At 38.1% G+C, this 20,020-nt stretch overlaps 1 protein-coding gene across 8 annotated transcripts in view; it reads left to right on the forward strand.

The window, feature by feature from the left end:
- Positions 1–20,020, forward strand: part of GNGT1 (G protein subunit gamma transducin 1) — a 294,503-nt gene that overhangs the window by 270,078 nt on the left and 4,405 nt on the right. For 5 of the 8 annotated variants that reach the window (XM_059932783.1, XM_059932782.1, XM_059932788.1 and 2 more), the window contains one exon: positions 12,422–12,527. In XM_059932783.1, coding sequence (XP_059788766.1) covers positions 12,422–12,527 — 106 coding nt within the window. Of the gene's footprint in view, positions 1–9,835; positions 9,926–12,421; positions 12,528–20,020 lie in introns of those variants that run through there. The other 3 variants (XM_059932787.1, XM_059932789.1, XM_059932790.1) reach the window with 2 other exon arrangements.

A 20,020-nucleotide genomic window follows, 5' to 3' on the forward strand; every position in this document is an offset into this window, starting at 1 on the left:
ATCATGAGAGTTTTGTTAAAGTTTAGACAGCTCCTTCACCAACTAGACATTTTTCCAGCGGGTTGGGCCTTGTAGGAAATGTTTGCTCTAATGCACCCTCTGTCGGACACAGAGTACATTTGTCAGTGTTATATAACAAAGTGGAGTCACTTAAAAGATGAGACATTCCCCATGCCTAATTTTATTATTCTCCTTCTCCCTAGGCAGAACAAGATAATGGAGTGTATAATGTGTCTCTTACCATGGTCATTCTTTCATTCACCTATTTTAAAAATAAGCAGATTAAACATTTAAAATGTGCCCAACTTTGTGCCTTTGTGCACTTTAGGGATACAAAGATGAATAAACACATTAGGGATGTCACGGCAAAATAGGGTAGACAGATGAACACTCTATGACCCAGTCGCAATATAGTGTTCTTATTATAATATTAAAAATATGTACCAGGTTCTATGGGACTATGGAGGAGGAAATAAATAAAATTTAAGCAAGAGTTCAATTAGAAATAAAAACCAGTCCACACAAACATATCTCACATTACATCTTCAGTGCCTGTGGGACACAGACACTTTTCTTCATCAGCTAGTTGCTTTGGTTGGTTCTTTTAGTAGCTGTGGTTATGGCAAAGCATTGCCTTCTGCAGAAGGGCAGAATCTCAGAAACCCCCTTTCTCTTCTTCCTAGATGTATGTTCCCTCAAATGTCGTGCCTATTTAGGATGCAGACCATCTTTTTTCTCACTCAGGTGCTGCACATTTAACTATGTAGGGCACGCAGAAGGTTGGAACAAATTTTGGACTATTTTATCCAAGACCTTTCTGGCATAATGCAGCTTCACCACCTACCCAGAATTCTAGCTGGGGCAACCAATCCACTAGACAGTGACACATTAAGAATGGGGGAAGAAGGGGAAAATTTCCCCTAACTCTTGTATACCATGTGGAAACCTCAATAGCAATAACTACAGTACTGGATAAAATGTTTATTATTGAGAGTTTGCATTGTACCTTGCATTCATTAGCTCATTAAACCGCCCATGATAACCACTTGAGACAGGTACTTTATTCTCCCCACTCTGCAAATGAGGAAGCTGAAGCTTTAGATAGATACATGACTTGGTCAAAACTATACAACTAGCAGTCTGAATTCTGGTCCCCTGGTCTCACTGTGCACACATCCTTTTCTTCCACATTAGTGGGGACCAAAGTCAGGCTCATTATATAGAGCATGTGCTCGTGACCCTCGTTCAGTACCTGGACAGCTCTATCTCAGATTTCCTTTTTCTTCAAGCATGAAGTTTGTAATTGAGAACTAACAGATAGCTACAATTTAAATACATTGCTCTAATGCTCTAAGAGAAACATCTGCCAGAGTTGGTAATCAGATTAGAGGATTGAGAGAGTTAATCCCTAAAGACCTTATTATCAGGGTTATATTTAGCAGTAAGTAATGGATCTTGACCTTTCAAGTATAAAGATACCCTTTCATGAAAATGCCTTGTTATTTTTATACTCTAACCCAAATCTCATGTTGGTTATACATTACTTACTAAAGTGTCATAAGCCCTCCAAATGTTCATTTGTTCTAGCTTTATGTAGAAAAGCTGTGTATCTTAAATCACACAGGAGGGACAACCTGCCATTTGGGGGCAGGAGAAAACATTAGTTGCAGTTTGAAATGGGCATACATCTCCTAGCACTACCACTATTTTTTTTCTCTTATTGACTATCTATTAGCTGAGGGAAAAACTGAGTTGAACTGAAATGTCTGTATTAGAAGAGAATTGAGTACACTAGTCTGGACTGGATATACTGAACCAGCCAGAGAAGGGTCAGTTGTTCCTCCTGGTCAACTGAATGTCCTGTATTCTCTGTCTTGCTTTTTCTTACAGTGGAGGGCGTGCCCTGGTCCAGTCAGAGACCAACCCCTTGGCTACTGCTCTGGGTCCTTTCCTCTCTTGCCTTCTCAAGGACTTCACTCACTCCTCTGTGACATTCAGCACATACACCCAGGTTTTACGTTTCCATTTGGAGTGCTCTATCTCTGATTCTTTTTCATCCCAAACTTAAAATTCTTATTTGATTCTACATCCCTTTCCTGTTAGGACCCCACTTCACTGCTCCCTTTCCCAGCAAAACTTATCAAAAATGTTATCTTCACTCTCTGCCTCCACTTCCTCATCTCCCTTTTTTCCCACATTCCACTCAGTAAACTTTCATACTGGGAAGAGGAAGAACAGGAAGTGCTCTTGTCAAGAGTAACTCATCATGTTGCCACATCTTACTGGACCTCTCAATACATATGACAAAGCAGCTGGCCCTAAGGTCACCAAAGACCACATTTTCCCATCTGCATTGTGTCTAACCTCTCAGCAGTATTTAACAATTTCAAATCCTTCGTCATTCTTGAAATGCCTTTTTTTTAGTCTTTACCATACCACATTCTTTTGGTTTTTCCCTACTTAGTTGACTGCTTTTCAATCAATTTATCCTCCTCTGCCTGCCAATTAAAGGTTGGGCTGACTCAAGGCTCTAACTCTACTCTCTCCTTATGTGATTTCAAGTACATATACACATAAACTTTACATACACATATACATATATTTATGGATAGTCTCGATCTCACCGCTGGATTCCAAACACTTTTATCTACTTAAGATATCCACTTGGATGTCTAACAGGCATCTCAAACGCTATGTGTCCTAAACTGGAGTGTTGGTGATAACCCCCAATCTTCCTCATTTCTGTAAATGATGCACTTGGATTCTCAAGCTAAAAACTCTGGAATCATTCTTAACACCTCCCATCCATTCATTGCCCAGTCTATCAATAGTCCTGTCAATTCTACCTCCAAATCACATTTTTAATTTGCCCATATCTCTTTATATCTGCAGTCACCAGTTTAGTTCAAATCTATCTGTTCTTATGGGATCATTATGTTAGGTTAGTGGAAACTCCCAGTTTCCACTTTTGTTCTCCATTAAACCCCACAGAGCAGAGTATTTTTAACACATTAGACTGTGTCACAACACCTGACTCCTTCAAAATAAAAATAAAGCCCCCCATTTAGCTCCTCATTTTATTTCTCACCATGGAAGTCACTAACTCTGAGTGACTATGGGATCTGACCACTGTCTCCCTTTACTGACCTCATCCCATCACTCTTTCTTGATCTTACTAGACTCAAGTTACACTGTGTGTTTTATTCTCCTCATACAAGTTTGTTCCCACCTCGGGTCCTTTGCATGAGCTGTTCCCTCTGCTTAACCCTTATCCCTGCACGAAATGCTCATCTCCTGATCTTTACTTCACTGACTCCTTCTTGGCATTTGGGTGTTGGTCCCACTGGCACTACCTCTAATCAGCCTATATGATGTTGCCCCATATCTCAGTCACTCCTTATGACTTCATGGTATCACAAACTATCCTTATAGCTTTATCATTTGAAATCACTATGTTTATTATTTTACTTTGACTTGTCTAACCCTCTCACTATTATATAAGCTCTATGAGAACAGGTAACTTACCTGTCATACACACCATTGTATCCCGATGCTAAGAACAAGACCTGGAAAGTAGGATCTCATAAATGTCTGTGGAACAAACAAATTACTTATTATTGCCACAATCACACTTCTTTCCAAATGTCTTGAAAACCCATCTGGCTCAGTAGAAACAGAGAAATAGAGTTGCCCTGGGGAAGGAAGCGAGTTGTCACAATATATTTGAATGTCTGTGAGTCACACGTGCCTTAAGTATAGGCTATAGGTTGAGAGAGATTGGTATTCATGTAACAAAAATAGCAACAGATACAAAAGCAACTGGCTTTTTTTTTTATCTTTTTATTTTATGTTGGAGTATAGCCGATTAACAATGTTGTGATAGTTTCAGGTGTATAGCAAAGGGACTCAGCCATACATATACATGTATCCATTCTCCCAGCAACTGGCTTTGAAAAACCAAATATGATAAAATGTGTGATCAACTTGATTAGATGGAAGAAAAAACCCAAAATACAAACTACCTTTTATGTGATAAGAAAAGAATCCTCAACTGAAAAGAATGATTTATAGAGTGATGTAGTATAAACACAGTAAGAGATAAGAAAGTTGATTTCGTGTGCTGCTTCAACCCCTAGCAATCAAGAGTGCCTGGTCCCTGGTAGTTACTCAATAAATATTTGCTGAATAAATAAACACTTGTTAGCTGCTATCATTTTATTGGTCCACGTACGAAGACAGAAGGAAGAAGAGTAGATACATACAGATATAAAGGGATAGAGGTATTGCATATGTGTGTTCAGCACAGTGTCTGGCACGTGGTAAATGCTCAAAAGTTGTGAACTAATCCTCATCACAGCAAACTCACTTTCCTTTATTAATTTTGTCTCATCTCCCTCACTTTAGAGGGTTAGTGTTTAATCCTTTGTTCTCTTCTCTTTCCTGTTCATCCTGGGTATTCCCATCCATTCCCGTGGCTCTCTCCTAAGCTCTGGCCTTTCCTCTAAACTCCAGACTGCCCATTCAAATGAATGTGTAACAAGCATCTTAAACATGGGATTCCCCTTCTCAAGTCTTCCTCATCTCAGGAAAGAGCAAATTCCTTCTTCATTTGTTCAGACCCAAATCATTGATGTTATCTTGACTTTTTCTTTCTTTCTTTTTTTTTTTTCCTACATCTGATCTCTCAGCATATCCTATTACCTCTACTTTCAAAATATATTTAGAATCTCACCACCTGTCCCCACCTCCACTGCTATTACCCTGGTTTTAGCCACCATCATGTCTCACCTTAATTACTGAAATTGTCTCTTCTCTGCTTCTACCCTTGCCCTCTATGGTCTAGCCTCAAAATAGCTGCCAGAATAATGCTACTAAAATATATGACAGATAGTATCATTCTATTACTCAAAACCCTCCAGTGTTCCCTAAGTCACTCAGAGTGAAGCCAGAGTCTTTACAATGGCCCGAAAGACCCACGTGATCACTGATACCATAAACTATTCTTCCCCCATATTCACTTGGCTCCTCATATTCAAACTAGCTCACTGTTCCCCTTGTACTTACTGTTCCCTGGAATAATCTTCTCATAATCAATAATAATCAATAATCAATAATCATGCATGGCTCACTCCTTCAGGTCTTCATTCAAATAGCATTGTCTTGGAGAAGCCTGCCCTGGCCACTCTCTCAATAATTGAAATACTTCTCTTGACACTTCCTATTCCTTCTCTGTTTTATTTTTCTCCTTAGGACTTATCACACTATATTGCCTCATTTAATTTTTTTAACCTTATTCATTGCCTCTCTCCTTCATTAGACTGTAAGTTCCCTGTAGGCAAAGTTTTCTGATTTTTTTTTCTCTGCTCTACCCTCAAGCATCTAGAATAGTGTCTGGCACATAATAGCACTTGGTAAATATTTGTTGAATGAATGAATAAAATGTTAGCTGTTATTCTTTAATAGTCCCAAGTATAATGTCAGGATGAAAAAGAACAGTCTGAGACATAATTTATACCCATATGACTACAAGCTTATTGTACATAACAGAGTAGATTTGTTTCTGAAAAAAATGCGTCAAACTGAATGTTTATAAATCAACATATTTAAAGTGCTAACAACACTTCTATTTCAAAGAATCTGTGATTGACCCTCTGTATAAAACAAAGGACTTTTAAAAATTAATTTTAATAGTTTCCCCTAATATAGCCCTTATAAGTTAAATATTTTATTAGTCAAGTTTTCTTTTTTTTAAAAATAAATTTATTTATTTATTTTTGGCTGCATTGGGTCTTCGTTGCTGAGCATGGACTTTCTTTAGTTACGTCGAGCAGGGACTATTCTTCGTTGTGGTGTGCGGGCTTCTCACTGCGGTGGCTTCTCTTGTTGTGGAGCACGAGCTCTAGGCATGTGGGCTTCAGTAGTTGTGGCACGCACGTTCAGTAGTTACGGCACGCGGGCTTTAGAGCGCAAGCTCAGTAGTTGTGGCACATGGGCTTAGTTGCTCCGCGGCATGTGGGATCTTCCTGGATCAGGGCTCGAACCCGTGTCCCCTGCATTGGCAGGTGAATTCTTAACCACTGCACCAGCAGGGAAGCCCTAGTCAAGTTTTCTTACTTCAAAATACGTTAATCTATGATGTGTAAAAGCAAACAGAAAACAAGTAGCCTTTTGACTTTACACTAGGCCATTTTAGTTCTAAATAAATTATCAAGAAACCTATGGAAACTCTGAAAGACATTAGTGAGACACTAAGCTATTCTACATAGTTCTATCCTTAACATCCCTCATCCGTACCTACAAAACCAGTGAAAACCATAAACAACATGACAGTTTCAAAAGGCCCCCTAGGGGGCACTATTGCTCCCATTGAGAACCAATGCTCTGTGGATGGGGTACAGCTCTGAGATACTTTCTCCCCCTCCTCTTCTCTTCTTGGCTTTTTTGGGCCTTAGCTCCTCTGATAGTAGTAGTGCAGGATGGAGGAAGAAGTAAAAAGTGACATATATTCTACCTAATGGGGGTATGTTTCTCCCCTGAATTAGCTGTAACTGCTACCTTAGCTTGTTGCTCTATGAGTCTTCATTCCTCCCCTTATATTCTGGTGAAGGTGGGGGTAGGGATACTTGGTAACAGTTCCAGCAATCTGATCTAGCCCCTCTTAGGTCTTCCCATGGAGGGTGGCCCAACCTGAAAGTTTAGAATGTAAGTGGCCTAGTTAGTGGAGGAACTGGAGGGATGGAGGTGGTTAGTGCCCTTGGTCGTCAACTCTGTGCTTTCTTTCTCTATGTAATTCTGGAGTAATGGAGTATATATTAAAAAAAAAAAAAAAAAAAAAGCAAACCTACTCCTTAAAACTAGTTTGAAGAGGGTAACTGAGAGAAGTGAGCTAGAGTGGAAAACATCCCAGACCAGAAAACAAACATTTGTGTTATAACCCCAGCTCTGTTGTCACCAACTGTGTGATTTGGGGCATTTCAATTCTCTGGATCACCTTTGCCTCATCTGCAAAATGGGATAAAGGGCAATTAAATGATAAAATGGCCAAAAAAGCACATGAAAAGATGCTCAACATCACTAATTATTAGGGAAATGCAAATCAAAACTACAATGAGGTATCACCTCACACCAGTCAGAATAGCCATCATCAAAAAAATCTACAAACAATAAATGCTGGAGAGGGTGTGGAGAAAAGGGAACCCTCCTACACTATTGGTGGGAATGTAAATCGGTACAGCCACTATGCAGAACAGTATGGAGGTTCCTTAAAAAACTAAACATAAAACTACCATATGACCCAGCAATCCCACTCCTGGGCATATACCTGGAGAAAACCATAATTTGAAAAGATACATGCACCCCAGTGTTCATTGCAGCACTATTTACAATAGCCAGGACATGGAAGCAACCTAAGTGTCCATCAACAGAGGAATGAATAAGGAAGATGTGGTACATATATACAATGGAATATTACTCAGCCATTAAAAAATAACAAAATAATGCCATTTGCAGCAACATGGATGGACCTAGAGATTGTTATACTGAGTGAAGTAAGTTAGACACAGAAAGACAAATATCATATGATATTGCTTATTTGTGGAATCTAAAAAACAGGTACAAATTAACTTATTTACAAAACAGAAGTAGAATCATGGATATAGAAAACAAACTTACAGTTACCAGGGGATAAGGTTGAGGAGGGATGAGATTGGGATTGACATATATACACTACAATATATAAAATAGGTAACTAGTAAGAACCTGCTGTATAGCACAAGGAACTCTACTCAATACTCTGTAATGGCGTATATGGGAAAAGAATATAAAAAAGAGTGGATATATGTGTATGTATAACTGATTCACTTGCTGTACACCTGAAACTAACACAACATTGTAAATCAACTATACCCCAACAAAAATTTTTTTTAAAAAGAGCAATTAAATGATATTGTATCTGAATCCTTTTATTTTTTAATTTGTAACTTTATATTTTCACTATTATTAAAATGAATATATGTAGATAACTATATATTTAATATAATAAATTTACATATAATTTTTAAAGATTCCACTTATATAATTTTTGAAGGTTCTATATTATTATTTTATTTATTTTTTTATACTCCATCTTTATTGGAGTATAATTGCTTTACAATGTTGTGTTATTTTCTGCTGTACAACAGAGTGAAACAGCTATATGCATACATATATCCCCATATCCCTTCCCTCTTGAGCCTCCCCCCCACCCTCCCTATCCCACCCCGCTAGGTCGTCACAGAGCACGGAGCTGATCTCCCTGTGCTATGCAGCTGCTTCCCACTAGCTATCTATTTTACATTTGGTAGTGTATGTATGTCAGTGCTACTCTTTCACTTCGTCCCAGCCTGCCCTTCCCCCTCTGTGTCCTCAAATCCGTTCTCAAAGTCTGCATTTTTATTCTTGCCCTACCACTAGGTTCCTCAGTACCATTTTTCTAGATTCCATATATATGCATTAGCATACGGTATTTGTTTTTCTCTTTCTGACTTACTTCACTCTGTATGACAGACTCTAGGTCCATCCATCTCACTACAAATAACTCAGTTTCGTTTCTTTTTATGGTTGAGTAATATTCCATTGTATATATGTGCCACATCTTCTTTATCCATTCGTCTATCGATGGACATTTAGGTTGCTCCATGTCCTGGCTATTGTAAATAGTGCTGCAATGAACACTGGGGTGCATGTGTCTTTTTGAATTATGGTTTTCTTAGGGTATATGCCCAGGAGTGAGATTGCTGGGTCATATGGTAGTTCTATTTTTAGTTTTTTAAGGAATCTCCATACTGTTCTCCTTAGTGGCTGTATCTATTTACATTCCCACCATCAGTGTAGGAGGGTTCCCTTTTCTCCACAGCCTCTCCAGCATTTGTTTCTAGGTTTTTTGATGTTGGCCGTTCTGACTGGTGTGAGGTGATACCTCATTGCGGTTTTGATTTGCATTTCTCTAATGATTAGTGATGTTGAGCACCTTTTCATGTGTTTGCTGGCCATCTGTATGTTTTCTTTGAATCCTTTTAAATCCTTGACTTCAGTACAACTCTGAGCATTTGAACTCTCCATGCAGACAATATATGCTGTGCTTCTCTGTGTATCTAGGTGTCCTTGAGGGTGGTGAGAGTTTTGATCCTCACTCTTTGAAATTTTTCATACAAGACCCATGGTATCAAATTTGGCAAGCATTCTCAAATCTTGTAAGATTCACCTCCACCAAATGAAGTGTGTTTTGCTTAAATTATTATTAAATATGGTGAATCACAGCATTTTAGAGTTAAGAAATCATTTGTTATTAATATGAAGTTATATACTGGAGGGGAGCAGAATATGCCACCCCAAAGTATTCCTCTCTGGCATAAGGAGTATTTTGAGCTAATTATTTTTAAGAAACAGCAAACACAGGAGAAGCCATGAAAACCAAGTAGAAGTTATCCTCTTATAAGAGACATTTACATTTATAAGGGAAATCTCCACTTGTAATTGTGTCTCCCTCTCTGTACCAGAAAGAGAAGGATGAATCTAAATCTCTAAAAGCTCTTATCAGTGAAGAAGGCAGCAACTCAAATCTCATAATCCTTGTTTACTGTGCTTTGCCTGCTAACCTCCCATGTCTGACTCCTCCTCCGCCTCCCCAACATCTTCTTTTGTCTTTAGCTGGAAGCAGCGTTTAAGGTGGTGGCTTGGGCCATTTGTGGGAGTTACTCAGTTTTCCTGGGTCTCTCCCACATATACAGGAGGTATATACGTTACTAAACTTTTGTTTGTTTTTCTTCTATTAATCTTGTATTACAGGATGGTCTCAGCCAAGAACCTAGAAGTGTAGAGGGAAAATTATTTTTCCTCCCCTGCAACATGGTGCACTTTTCTCTATGTCTAGGTGAATATTTCTGATGTAAGTTGCAAGTGACTTTATCAATGCTTTATGATTCTCTTCTGTATACCAAACAGTATACAAAACAATACACAGGGATAAGGACATAAGTTATGAAAGATATGGATGCTCTTGTAAAGGTCTTTACAATCCTTTGTGTCTTAGAGTTCTTAGAAGCAGAGATAAGACAGGGACACTTGTCCAAGTGATTTATTGATGGTGAGCTCTCAGTAGAAATCTCTGAAGGAAGGAGGAAAGCAGGATGAAGGAGGAGAAGATAGGCACAGATGCGATTTCAGAAGTCTAGCTTCATCCTGAACCCATGGGGTTCTCAGGAAGTTTCTCAATTACACCAAGGCTTTTCAGCCCAGAGGCAAGTCATCTGGGCTATTAGAACCCCACTTCAGCCAGCCATTTGCTACAGGACACCCACAGGGGCCACTTGTCATAATCTTCCAGACATCACCAGCTGAAGTGGCTTCCGTCAGCTAAGGACAAACGTATGTAAAGGTTTGGTGGTCAACAACCGCAGTTTCTGGAGGTATAAATACCCAACCCTGGAAAGGGAAAGGGGGGCCTGGGAAGGGCACCAACGGCATCTACTACACATGGTATTAAAGGAGCTAAATCATGTCCACATGATATCCTTCAAGAGCATTTATAAAGCCACCTATCAGCAAGTGACAGGTAAGACAACACAATCTGAAACTCTAGAGGTACAGAGTAAGTGAGTAACATCAGCTAACATGTACTGAGGGCTTGCTCCATGCTATGCAGTGTTATGCAGTCTTTATTCTTCTCAGAAAACATCTACAATGTAGGTACTATTATTGCTCCTATTTCCTAGTAAACTGAGGCACAGAGAAGTTACATAACTTGATCAGGACCACACAGCTAGCAAGTGCCAGTGAATGATTTCATTGGCAATATATGGTAAAGTTTCTCTGGAACAGAGAAAATGAAATTCTAACCCCTACCCCAAACCAAAATCTCTTAAGTTGGGCCCCCATTTTAACAAATTCCTAAAGTGATTCTTCAAAGTCACTGCCAAGTGGAAAACATTTTCCAAGATGGAGAAAAGTTGTGCAAAAGACAATGTCAACAGGTAAAAATGATCAGCAGAAACAGAGGTGCTTGTGAATTTTTGCAGATAGTCTAAAGGGAGTAAGAAGGAAGGTAAGAATAACACTGAGAATGGGCTCTTGAATACCAAGCAATAATTACACAGGAAGATATAACTTTTTTGTTGTCATATTGATTCTTAAGAACAGAATAAAATAAAAATTAAAAGGATACCCATTGGCTTTGGGTACCCATCGGGTGTTCTCTTCTACTTCTGTGCTGGCCTATGTAGGCATTTATCCCTAAAAAATAGGTTAAACTTCCTTTTTTCCAGAGAAGAACAGAATATTATAAAACTAAGAAGGAAAAGAATATTTCCTCAAATGTTTCGGAAATGAAAATACTATATAAGTGCAAGGAAGTAAGTTAATTGCTGAAATGTGATTAGCAGCATATTTTTATGTAGATGTATGATGTTGTTTTCTGAAATAACGTGTGACCTGAATGTGTCTACTTTAATAAAAATACGTCGTCATAGAAGTTGGACCAGAGAAACAAAAGAGAAGAGGGGACCGAAAGAGGAGAGATTATAAAGCATGATGCCACTTGGCTACAATGAAATGTTTTCCAGGCAATTTCATACAGGAATCATTAGCCACTGTGCCATCTTCCCATTGCCCATTGATCTAATTAAGAAGAAGAAGACATTGTTAAAAGGGCAGAAGAGTCTGGTTTTTTATGATGTACATCAGGAGATCAGACTCACCGCATCCCCTTTAACCTGCTGCATTTGCTCATCATTGCTGTCCAATTCGTCGTGACAATTACATACAAAAAAATTCCAGGAGAAACACATCTAAGTAGTATGCTAGTTTGTTTCTAATTAACAAAGTTATTCGTTTGTTATATTTTCATTCCATTGGTTTATATTTCAATTCATTATTTATAAGGAACTTATAATGACACTTTTTGTATGTTTCTCTGTTAATACCAGATCAAATACTCCAGCGATTTAGGGGATTAATGGGCAGTCCTCAGAATGACCTCAAACTAACTTAAATGGCATAAATCACATGAGGGAGGGCTTTGGAGTTGGAGATAAGGGTTGGAACCTCAAGTTTTTACACTGTGTCAAAAAAACAGGGAAAAGGAGGCGCATTGGATATTTAAGATTATATACTGACTGAACTGACCTCTCCCCACAAACCTACTAGCAGGTGTTTAGAGTCAAATACTTAGTTTAATCATATTAATGAAGATTAGAAGGAAGCTTTAAAATCTCAAGGCTAGTGTGCAGTGCTAGAATTGTTCAGAGAGCATTCAAGAGAAATTGATTATCATAGGAAGTTAAAACAAACAGTTCACTTAGTAAGTTAAGATCTGAGGGAGGGGTTGGCTAACATTAACTTGACGTGAGTCTAGCAATTCAGGTGTGTAAACTTTCTACCTTTTCAGCAGGCAAAAGATGCCAGTGATCAATATTGAGGACCTGACAGAAAAGGACAAATTGAAGATGCAAGTTGACCAGCTCAAGAAAGAAGTGACACTGGAAAGAATGCTGGTAAACTGCTGCTCTGTTTTGAATTTTATTTTTAAACTAGAGATAACTGTAGCGCTACCAGGTTAAAAACCATTGAAGGGGAGCAGAATTTGCCACCCCAAAATATGCCTTTTTGGCATATGGATTATTTTAGGCTGATTATTTTTGAAAAATAGCAGACACAGGGGAAGCTCTGAAAACCAACTAGAAGTCACCCTTTCCTAAGAGACAGTTACATTTGTAAGGGAAATCTCCATTAGTAAGGGTGTCTCCTTCTCTGTGTCAGGAGGAGAAGCATGACTCTAAATCTCTAGAAACTCTTATCATGGAGAACACAAGGACTTAGATCTGCTTAACAGCCTTACCCTTGTTTACTGTTGTTAAAAAACAAAATTCAACTGAGTAAATTTGAAGATATAATTGACTTTATTAAATAATTCATGAATTGGGCAGCATCCCATCTAGCAAGTAGAAAGGCTCACCAAGGAGCTGTACAAAATGGAAGGTTTTTATAGGCACAAGGCGGGGGACAAGGAAGTCATAAACAAAAGAGAATTATTTCAGGCAGGAGCAACTTCCTTTGGGGGAAGAGCAGGGGTCTATCATGCAGATTACCTCACTAGTGCTGATCAGGAAGTTACAGACTGATAGATATAAATTCCACTCCTGGGAAAGGCTGAAACTGCAGTTAAGTTAGGTATTAAGTTTTGGTTTGTTGATGTGGGGCTTTGTCCATTTAGGGACTGTTCTTTGTTTTTGCTTTTTTTTTTTTTTTTTTTTTTTAATACTGTGCTTTTCCTTTGTTTTTTTTTTTTTCCCCAAATAAAAAAGGTGTATTTGGGGTCTTAAGAATTACAGTTCAGGAGACAGATTTGGGTAGAACGGAAAGAGTGTTCCAGGGAAGAGAAAGAGTCAGAGGCTTACAAAGGCAAAGCCAAGAAGTTGTACTCTGACATAAGGGAGGAAATATTTGTCCTTAAGGGATAGGCTGCCGTGAATTATTTTAGGGTAAGGCTCTGGTAATGATCTTAAGCCCATAACTGGCTCCCCACACCCCTGTCATCCACACCTACCATCTTCTTTTGTCTTTCACTGCAGTGGGATTTAAGGTGGTGCCTTGGACTATTTCAGGGAGCTACTCAGTTTTCCTGAGTCTCTCCCTTGTATACAGGAGGTATACATGTTATTAAACTTCTGTTTGTTTTTCTCCTCTTAATCTGCCTTTCTTATTAAAGGGTTATCTCAGTCAAGAACCTAGAAGTGTAGAGGGAAAATTATTTTTCCTCTCCCACATCATTCACTGGAGAAACTCAATATAGTTGAAAACAAGTTGTTCAGATAAAATTCATCAGAAATTAAGAAAATTAATAATCATAATTATCTTTTGATTAGAGTTAAAATCAACAGTTTGGCAAACTAGTTTCCATAAGCCAAATCCAGCCCTTAGCCTATTTTTCTATGGCCACTAAGCTAAAAATGTTTTAAAATTTTTATAGAGTTGTTTTCTATTTTATTTATTTTTTAATTTTTTTTAACATCTTTATTGGAGTATAATTGCTTTACAATGTTATGTTAGTTCCTGCTGTGTAACAAATGATATACATATATACCGATATCTCCTCCCTCCTACGTCTCCCTCCCATCCTCCCTATCCCACCCCTCTAGGTAGTCACAGAACCCCAAGCTGATCTCCCTGTGCTATGCGGCTGCTTCCCACTAGCTATCTGTTTTACATTTGGTAGTGTATATATGTCCATGCCACGCTCTCACTTCATCCCACCTTACCCTTCCCCCTACCTGTGTCCTCAGGTCTATCCTCTACGTCTGTGTCTTGATTCCTGTCCTGCCCCTAGGTTCTTCAGAAAAAAAAAATTAATTTTTTAGATTCCATATATATGTGTTAGCATACAATATTTGTTTTTCTCTTTCTGACTTACTTCACTCTGTATGACAAACTCTAGGTCCATCCACCTCACTACAAATAACTCAATTTCATTTCTTTTTATGGCTGAGTAATATTCCATGGTATATATGTGCCACATCTTCTTAATCCATTCATCTGTCGATGGACACTTAGGTTGCTTCCATGTCCTGGCTATTGTAAATAGTGCTGCAATGAATATTGTGGCACATGACTCTTTTTGAATTATGGTTTTCTCAGGGTATATGCCCAGTGGTGGGATTGCTGGGTCGTATGGCAGTTCAATTTTTAGTTTTTTAAGGAACCTCCATACTGTTCTCCATAGTGGCTGTATCAATTTACATTCCCACCAACACTGCAAGAGGGTTTCCTTTTCTCCACACCCTCTCCAGCACTTATTGTTTGTAGATTTTTTGATGATGGCCATTCTGACTGGTGTGAGGTGATACCTCATTGTAGTTTTGATTTGCATTTCTCTAATGATTAATGACATTGAGCATCCTTTCATGTGTTTTTGGCAATCTGTATATCTTCTTTGGAGAAATGTCTATTTAGGTCTTCTGCCCATTTTTGGACTGGGTTGTTTTATTTTTTTTCATATTGAGCTGCATGAGCTGCTTGTATATTTTGGAGATTAATCCTTTGTCAGTTGCTTCGTTTGCAAATATTTTCTCCCATTCTGAGGGTGTCTTTTCATCTTCTTTATGGTTTCCTTTGCTGTGCAAAAGTGTTTAAGTTTCCATAGGTCCCATTTGTTTATTTTTGTTTTTATTTCCCTTTCTCTAGGGGGTGGGTCAAAAAGGATCTTGCTGTGATTTATGTCATAGAGTGTTCTGCCTATGTTTTCCTCTAAGAGTTTTATAGTGTCTTGCCTTACATTTAGGTCTTTAATCCATTTTGAGTTTATTTTTGTGTATGGTGTTAGGGAGTGTTCTAATTTCATTCTTTTACATGTAGCTGTCCAGTTTTCCCAGCACCACTTTTTGAAGAGGCTGTCTTTTCTCCACTGTATATTCTTGCATCCTTTATCAAAGATAAGGTGACCGTATGTGCGTGGGTTTATCTCTGGGCTTTCTATCCTGTTCCATTGATCTATATTTCTGTTTTTGTGCCAGTACCATACTGTCTTGATTACTGTAGCTTTGTAGTATAGTCTGAAGTCTGGGAGCCTGATTCCTACAGCTCCGTTTTTCTTTCTCAAGATTGCTTTGGCTATTCGGGGTCTTTTGTGTTTCCATACAAATTGTGAAATTTTTTGTTCTAGTTCTGTGAAAAATGCCATTGGTAGTTTGCTAGGGATTGCACTGAATCTGTAGATTGCTTTGGGTAGTAGAGTCATTTTCGCAATGTTGATTCTTCCAATCCAAGAACATGGTATATCTCTCCATCTGTTGGTATCATCTTTAATGTCTTTCATCAGTGTCTTATAGTTTTCTGCATACAGGACTTTTGTCTCCTTAGGTAGGTTTATTCCTAGGTATTTTATTCTTTTGGTTGCAGTGGTAAATGGGAGTGTTTCCTTAATTTCTCTTTCAGATTTTTATCATTAGTGTATAGGGATGCAAGAAATTTCTGTGAGTTAATTTTGTATCCTGCTACTTTACCAAATTCATTGATTAGCTCTAGTAGTTTTCTGGTAGCGTCTTTAGGATTCTCTATGTATAGTATCATGTCATCTGCAAACAGTGACAGCTTTACTTCTTCCTTTCCGATTTGTATTCCTTTTATTTCTTTTTCTTCTCTGATTGCCATGGCTAAAACTTCCAAAACTATGTTGAATAATAGTGGTGAGAGTGGACAACCTTGTCTTGTTCCTGATCTTAGAAGAAATGGTTTCAGTTTTTCACCATTGAGAACGATGTTGGCTGTGAGTTTGTCATATATGGACTTTATTATGTTGAGATAAGTTCCCTCTATGCCTACTTTCTGGAGAGTTTTTATCATAAATGGGTGTTGTATTTTGTCAAAAGCTTTTTCTGCATCTATTGAGATCATCTTATGGTTTTTATCCTTAAATTTGTTAATGTGGTTTATCACATTGATTTGCATATATTTAAGAACCCTTGCATTCCTGGGATACACCCTACTTGATCATGGTGTATGATCCTTTTAATATGCTGTTGGATTCTGTTTGCTAGTATTTTATTGAGGATTTTTGCATCTATGTTCATCATTGATATTGTCCTATAGTTTTCTTTTTTTGTCACATATTTGTCTGGTTTTGGTATCAGGTTGATGGTGGCCTCATAGAATGAGTTTGGGAGTGTTCCTCCCTCTGCTATATTTTGGAAGAGTTTAATAAGGATGGGTGTTAGTTCTTCTCTAAATGTATGATAGAATTCGCCTGTGAAGCCATCTGGTCCTGGGCTTTTGTTTGTTAGAAGATTTTTAACCACAGTTTCAATTTCAGTGCTTGTGATTGGTCTGGTTATATTTTCTGTTTCTTCCTGGTTCAGTCTCAGAAGGTTGTGCTTTTCTAAGAATTTGTCCATTTCTTCCAGGTTGTCCATTTTATTGGCATATAGTTGCTTGTAGTAATCTCTCATGATCCTTTGTGTTTCTGCAGTGTCACTTGTTACTTCTCCCTTTTCATTTCTAATTCTGTTGATTTGAGTCTTCTCCCTTTTTTTCTTGATGAGTCTGGCTAATGGTTTATCAATTTTGTTTATCTTCTCAAAGAACCAGCTTTTACTTTTATTGATCTTTGCTATTGTTGCCTTCATTTCTTTTTCATTTATTTCTGATCTAATCTTTATGATTTCTTTCCTTCTGCTAACTTAGGGGTTTTTTGTTCTTCTTCCTGTAATTGCTTTAGGTATAAGGTTAGATTGTTTATTTGAGATGTTTCTTGAGGTAGGATTGTATTGCTATAACTTCCGTCTTAGAACTGCCTTTGCTGCATCTCATAGGTTTTGGGTCATTGTGTTTTCATTGTCATTTGTTTCTAGGTATTTTTTGATTTCCTCTTTGATTTCTTCAGTGATCTCTTGGTTATTAAGTAGTGTATTGTTTAGCCTCCATGTGTTTGTATTTTTTACAGATTTTTTCCTGTTATTTATATCTAGTCTCATAGCGTTGTACTTGGAAAAGACACTTGATACGATTTCATTTTTCTTAAATTTACCAAGGCTTGATTTGTGACCCAAGACATGATCTATTGTGGAGAATGTTCCATGAGCACTTGAGAAGAGAGTGTATTCTGTTGTTTTTGGATGGAATGTCCTATAAATATCAATTAAGTCCATCTTGTTTAATGCATCATTTAAAGCTTGTTTTTCCTTATTTATTTTCATTTTGGATGATCAGTCCATTGGTGAAAGTGGGGTGTTAACGTCCCCTCCTATGATTATGTTACTGTCGATTTCCCCTTTTATGGCTGTTAGCATTTGCCTTATGTATTGAGGTGCTCCTATGTTGTGTGCACAAATATTTACAATTGTTATATCTTCTTCTTGGACTGATCCCTTGATCATTATGTAATGTCCTTCTTTGTCTCTTGTAATAGTCTTTATTTTAAAGTCTATTTTGTCTGACATGAGAATTGCTACTCCAGCTTTCTTTTGATTTCCATTTGCATGGAATATCTTTTTCCATCCCCTCATTTTCAGTCTGTATTTGTCCCTAGGTCCGAAGTGGGTCTCTTGTAGACAGTATATATACAGGTCTTGTTTTTCTTTCCATTCAGCCAGTCTGTGTCTTTTGGTTGGAGCATTTAATTCATTTACATTTAAGGTAATTATCGATATGTATGTTTCTATTACCACTTTCTTAATTTTGGGGGTTTGTTTTTGTAGGTCTTTTCCTTCTCTTGTGTTTCCTGCCTAGAGAAGTTCCTTTAGCATTTGTTGTAAAGCTGGTTGGGTGGTGCTGAATTCCTTTAGCTTTTGCTTGTCTGTAGAGGTTTTAATTTCTCTGTTGAATCTGAATGAGATCCTTGCTGGGTAGAATAATCTTGGTTGTAGGTTTTTCCCTTTCATCACTTTCAATATGTCCTGCCACTCCCTTCTGGCTTGCAGAGTTTCTGCTGAAAGATCAGCTGTTAACCTTATGGGGATTCCCTTGTATATTATTTGTTGCTTTTCCCTTGCTGCTTTTAATATTTTTTATTTGTGTTTTTATTTTTTGATAGTTTGATTAATATGTGTCTTGGAGTGTTTCTCCTTCGATTTATCCTGTATGGAACTCTCTGCACTTCCTGGACCTGACTATTTCCTTTCGCATGTTAGAGAAGTTTTCAACTATAATCTCTTCAAATATTTTCTCAGTCCCTTTCTTTTTCTCTTCGTCTTCTGGGACCGCTATTATTCGAATGTTGGTGCATTTAATGTTGTCCCAGTGGTCTCTGAGACTGTCCTGAATTCTTTTCATTCTTTTTTCTTTATTCTGCTCTGTGGTAGTTATTTCCACTATTTTATCTTCCAGGTCACTTATCCGTACTTCTGCTTCAGTTATTCTGCTATTGATTCCTTTTAGAGAATTTTTAATTTCATTTATTGTGTTGTTCATCATTGTTTGTTTTCTCTTTAGTTCTTCTAGGTCCTTGTTAAATGTTTCTTGTATTTCCTCCATACTATTTCCAAGATTTTGGATCATCTTTACTATCATTACTCTGAATTCTTTTTCAGGTACAGTGCCTATTTCGTCTTCATTTGTTTGGTCTGCTGGGTTTTTACTTTGCTCCTTTATCTGCTGCGTATTTCTCTGTCTTCTCATTTTGCTTAACTTACTCTCTTTGGGGTCTCCTTTTCACAGGCTGCAAGTTCATAGTTCCCATTGTTTTTGGTGTCTGCCCCAGTGGGTAAGGTTGGTTCAGTGGGTTGTGTAGGCTTCCTGGTGGAAGGGACTGGTGCCTGTGTTCTGGTGGATGAGGCTGGATTTTGTCTTTCTGGTGGGCAGGACTGTGTCCGGTGCTGAGTTTGGGAGTGTCTGTGAACTTATTATGATTTTAGGCAGCCTCTCTGCTAATGGGTGGAGTTGTGTTCCTGTCTTGCTAGTTGTTTGTCATGGGGTGTCCAGCAGTGGAGCTTCCTGGTCGTTGAGTGGAGCTGAGTCTTAACGTTGAGACAGAGATCTCTGGGAGAGCTCTCACGATTGATATTACGTGGGGCCAGGAGGTCTCTGGTTGTCCACTGTCCTGAACTTGGCTCTCCCACCTCAGAGCCTCAGGCCTGACACCCCGCCGGAGCACCAAGACCCTGTCAGCCACACGGCTCAGAGGAAAAGGGAGAAAAACAAAAGAAAGAAAGAAAACAAGTAAATAAAGTTATTAAAATTAAAAATTTTTTAAATATTATTAAAATAAAAAAGTAATTAAAAAAAAAGAAGAGAGCAACCAAACCAATAAACAAATCCACCAATGATAACAAGCACTAAAAACTAAACTAAGGTAAACATAAAAATCAGAAACTAGTCAGTCACATACAGCAAACCTCAAGTTTACAGTTGCTCCCAAAGTCCACCACCTCAGTTTTGGGATGATTCGTTGTCTGTTCAGGTATTCCACAGATGCAGGGTACATCAAGTTGATTGTGGAGATTTAATCCGCTGCTCCTGAGGCTGCTGGGAGAGATTTCCCTTTCTCTTCTTTGTTCGC

Source organism: Balaenoptera ricei, chromosome 9, assembly GCF_028023285.1.
Source record: "Balaenoptera ricei isolate mBalRic1 chromosome 9, mBalRic1.hap2, whole genome shotgun sequence".
NCBI lineage: Eukaryota > Metazoa > Chordata > Mammalia > Artiodactyla > Balaenopteridae > Balaenoptera > Balaenoptera ricei.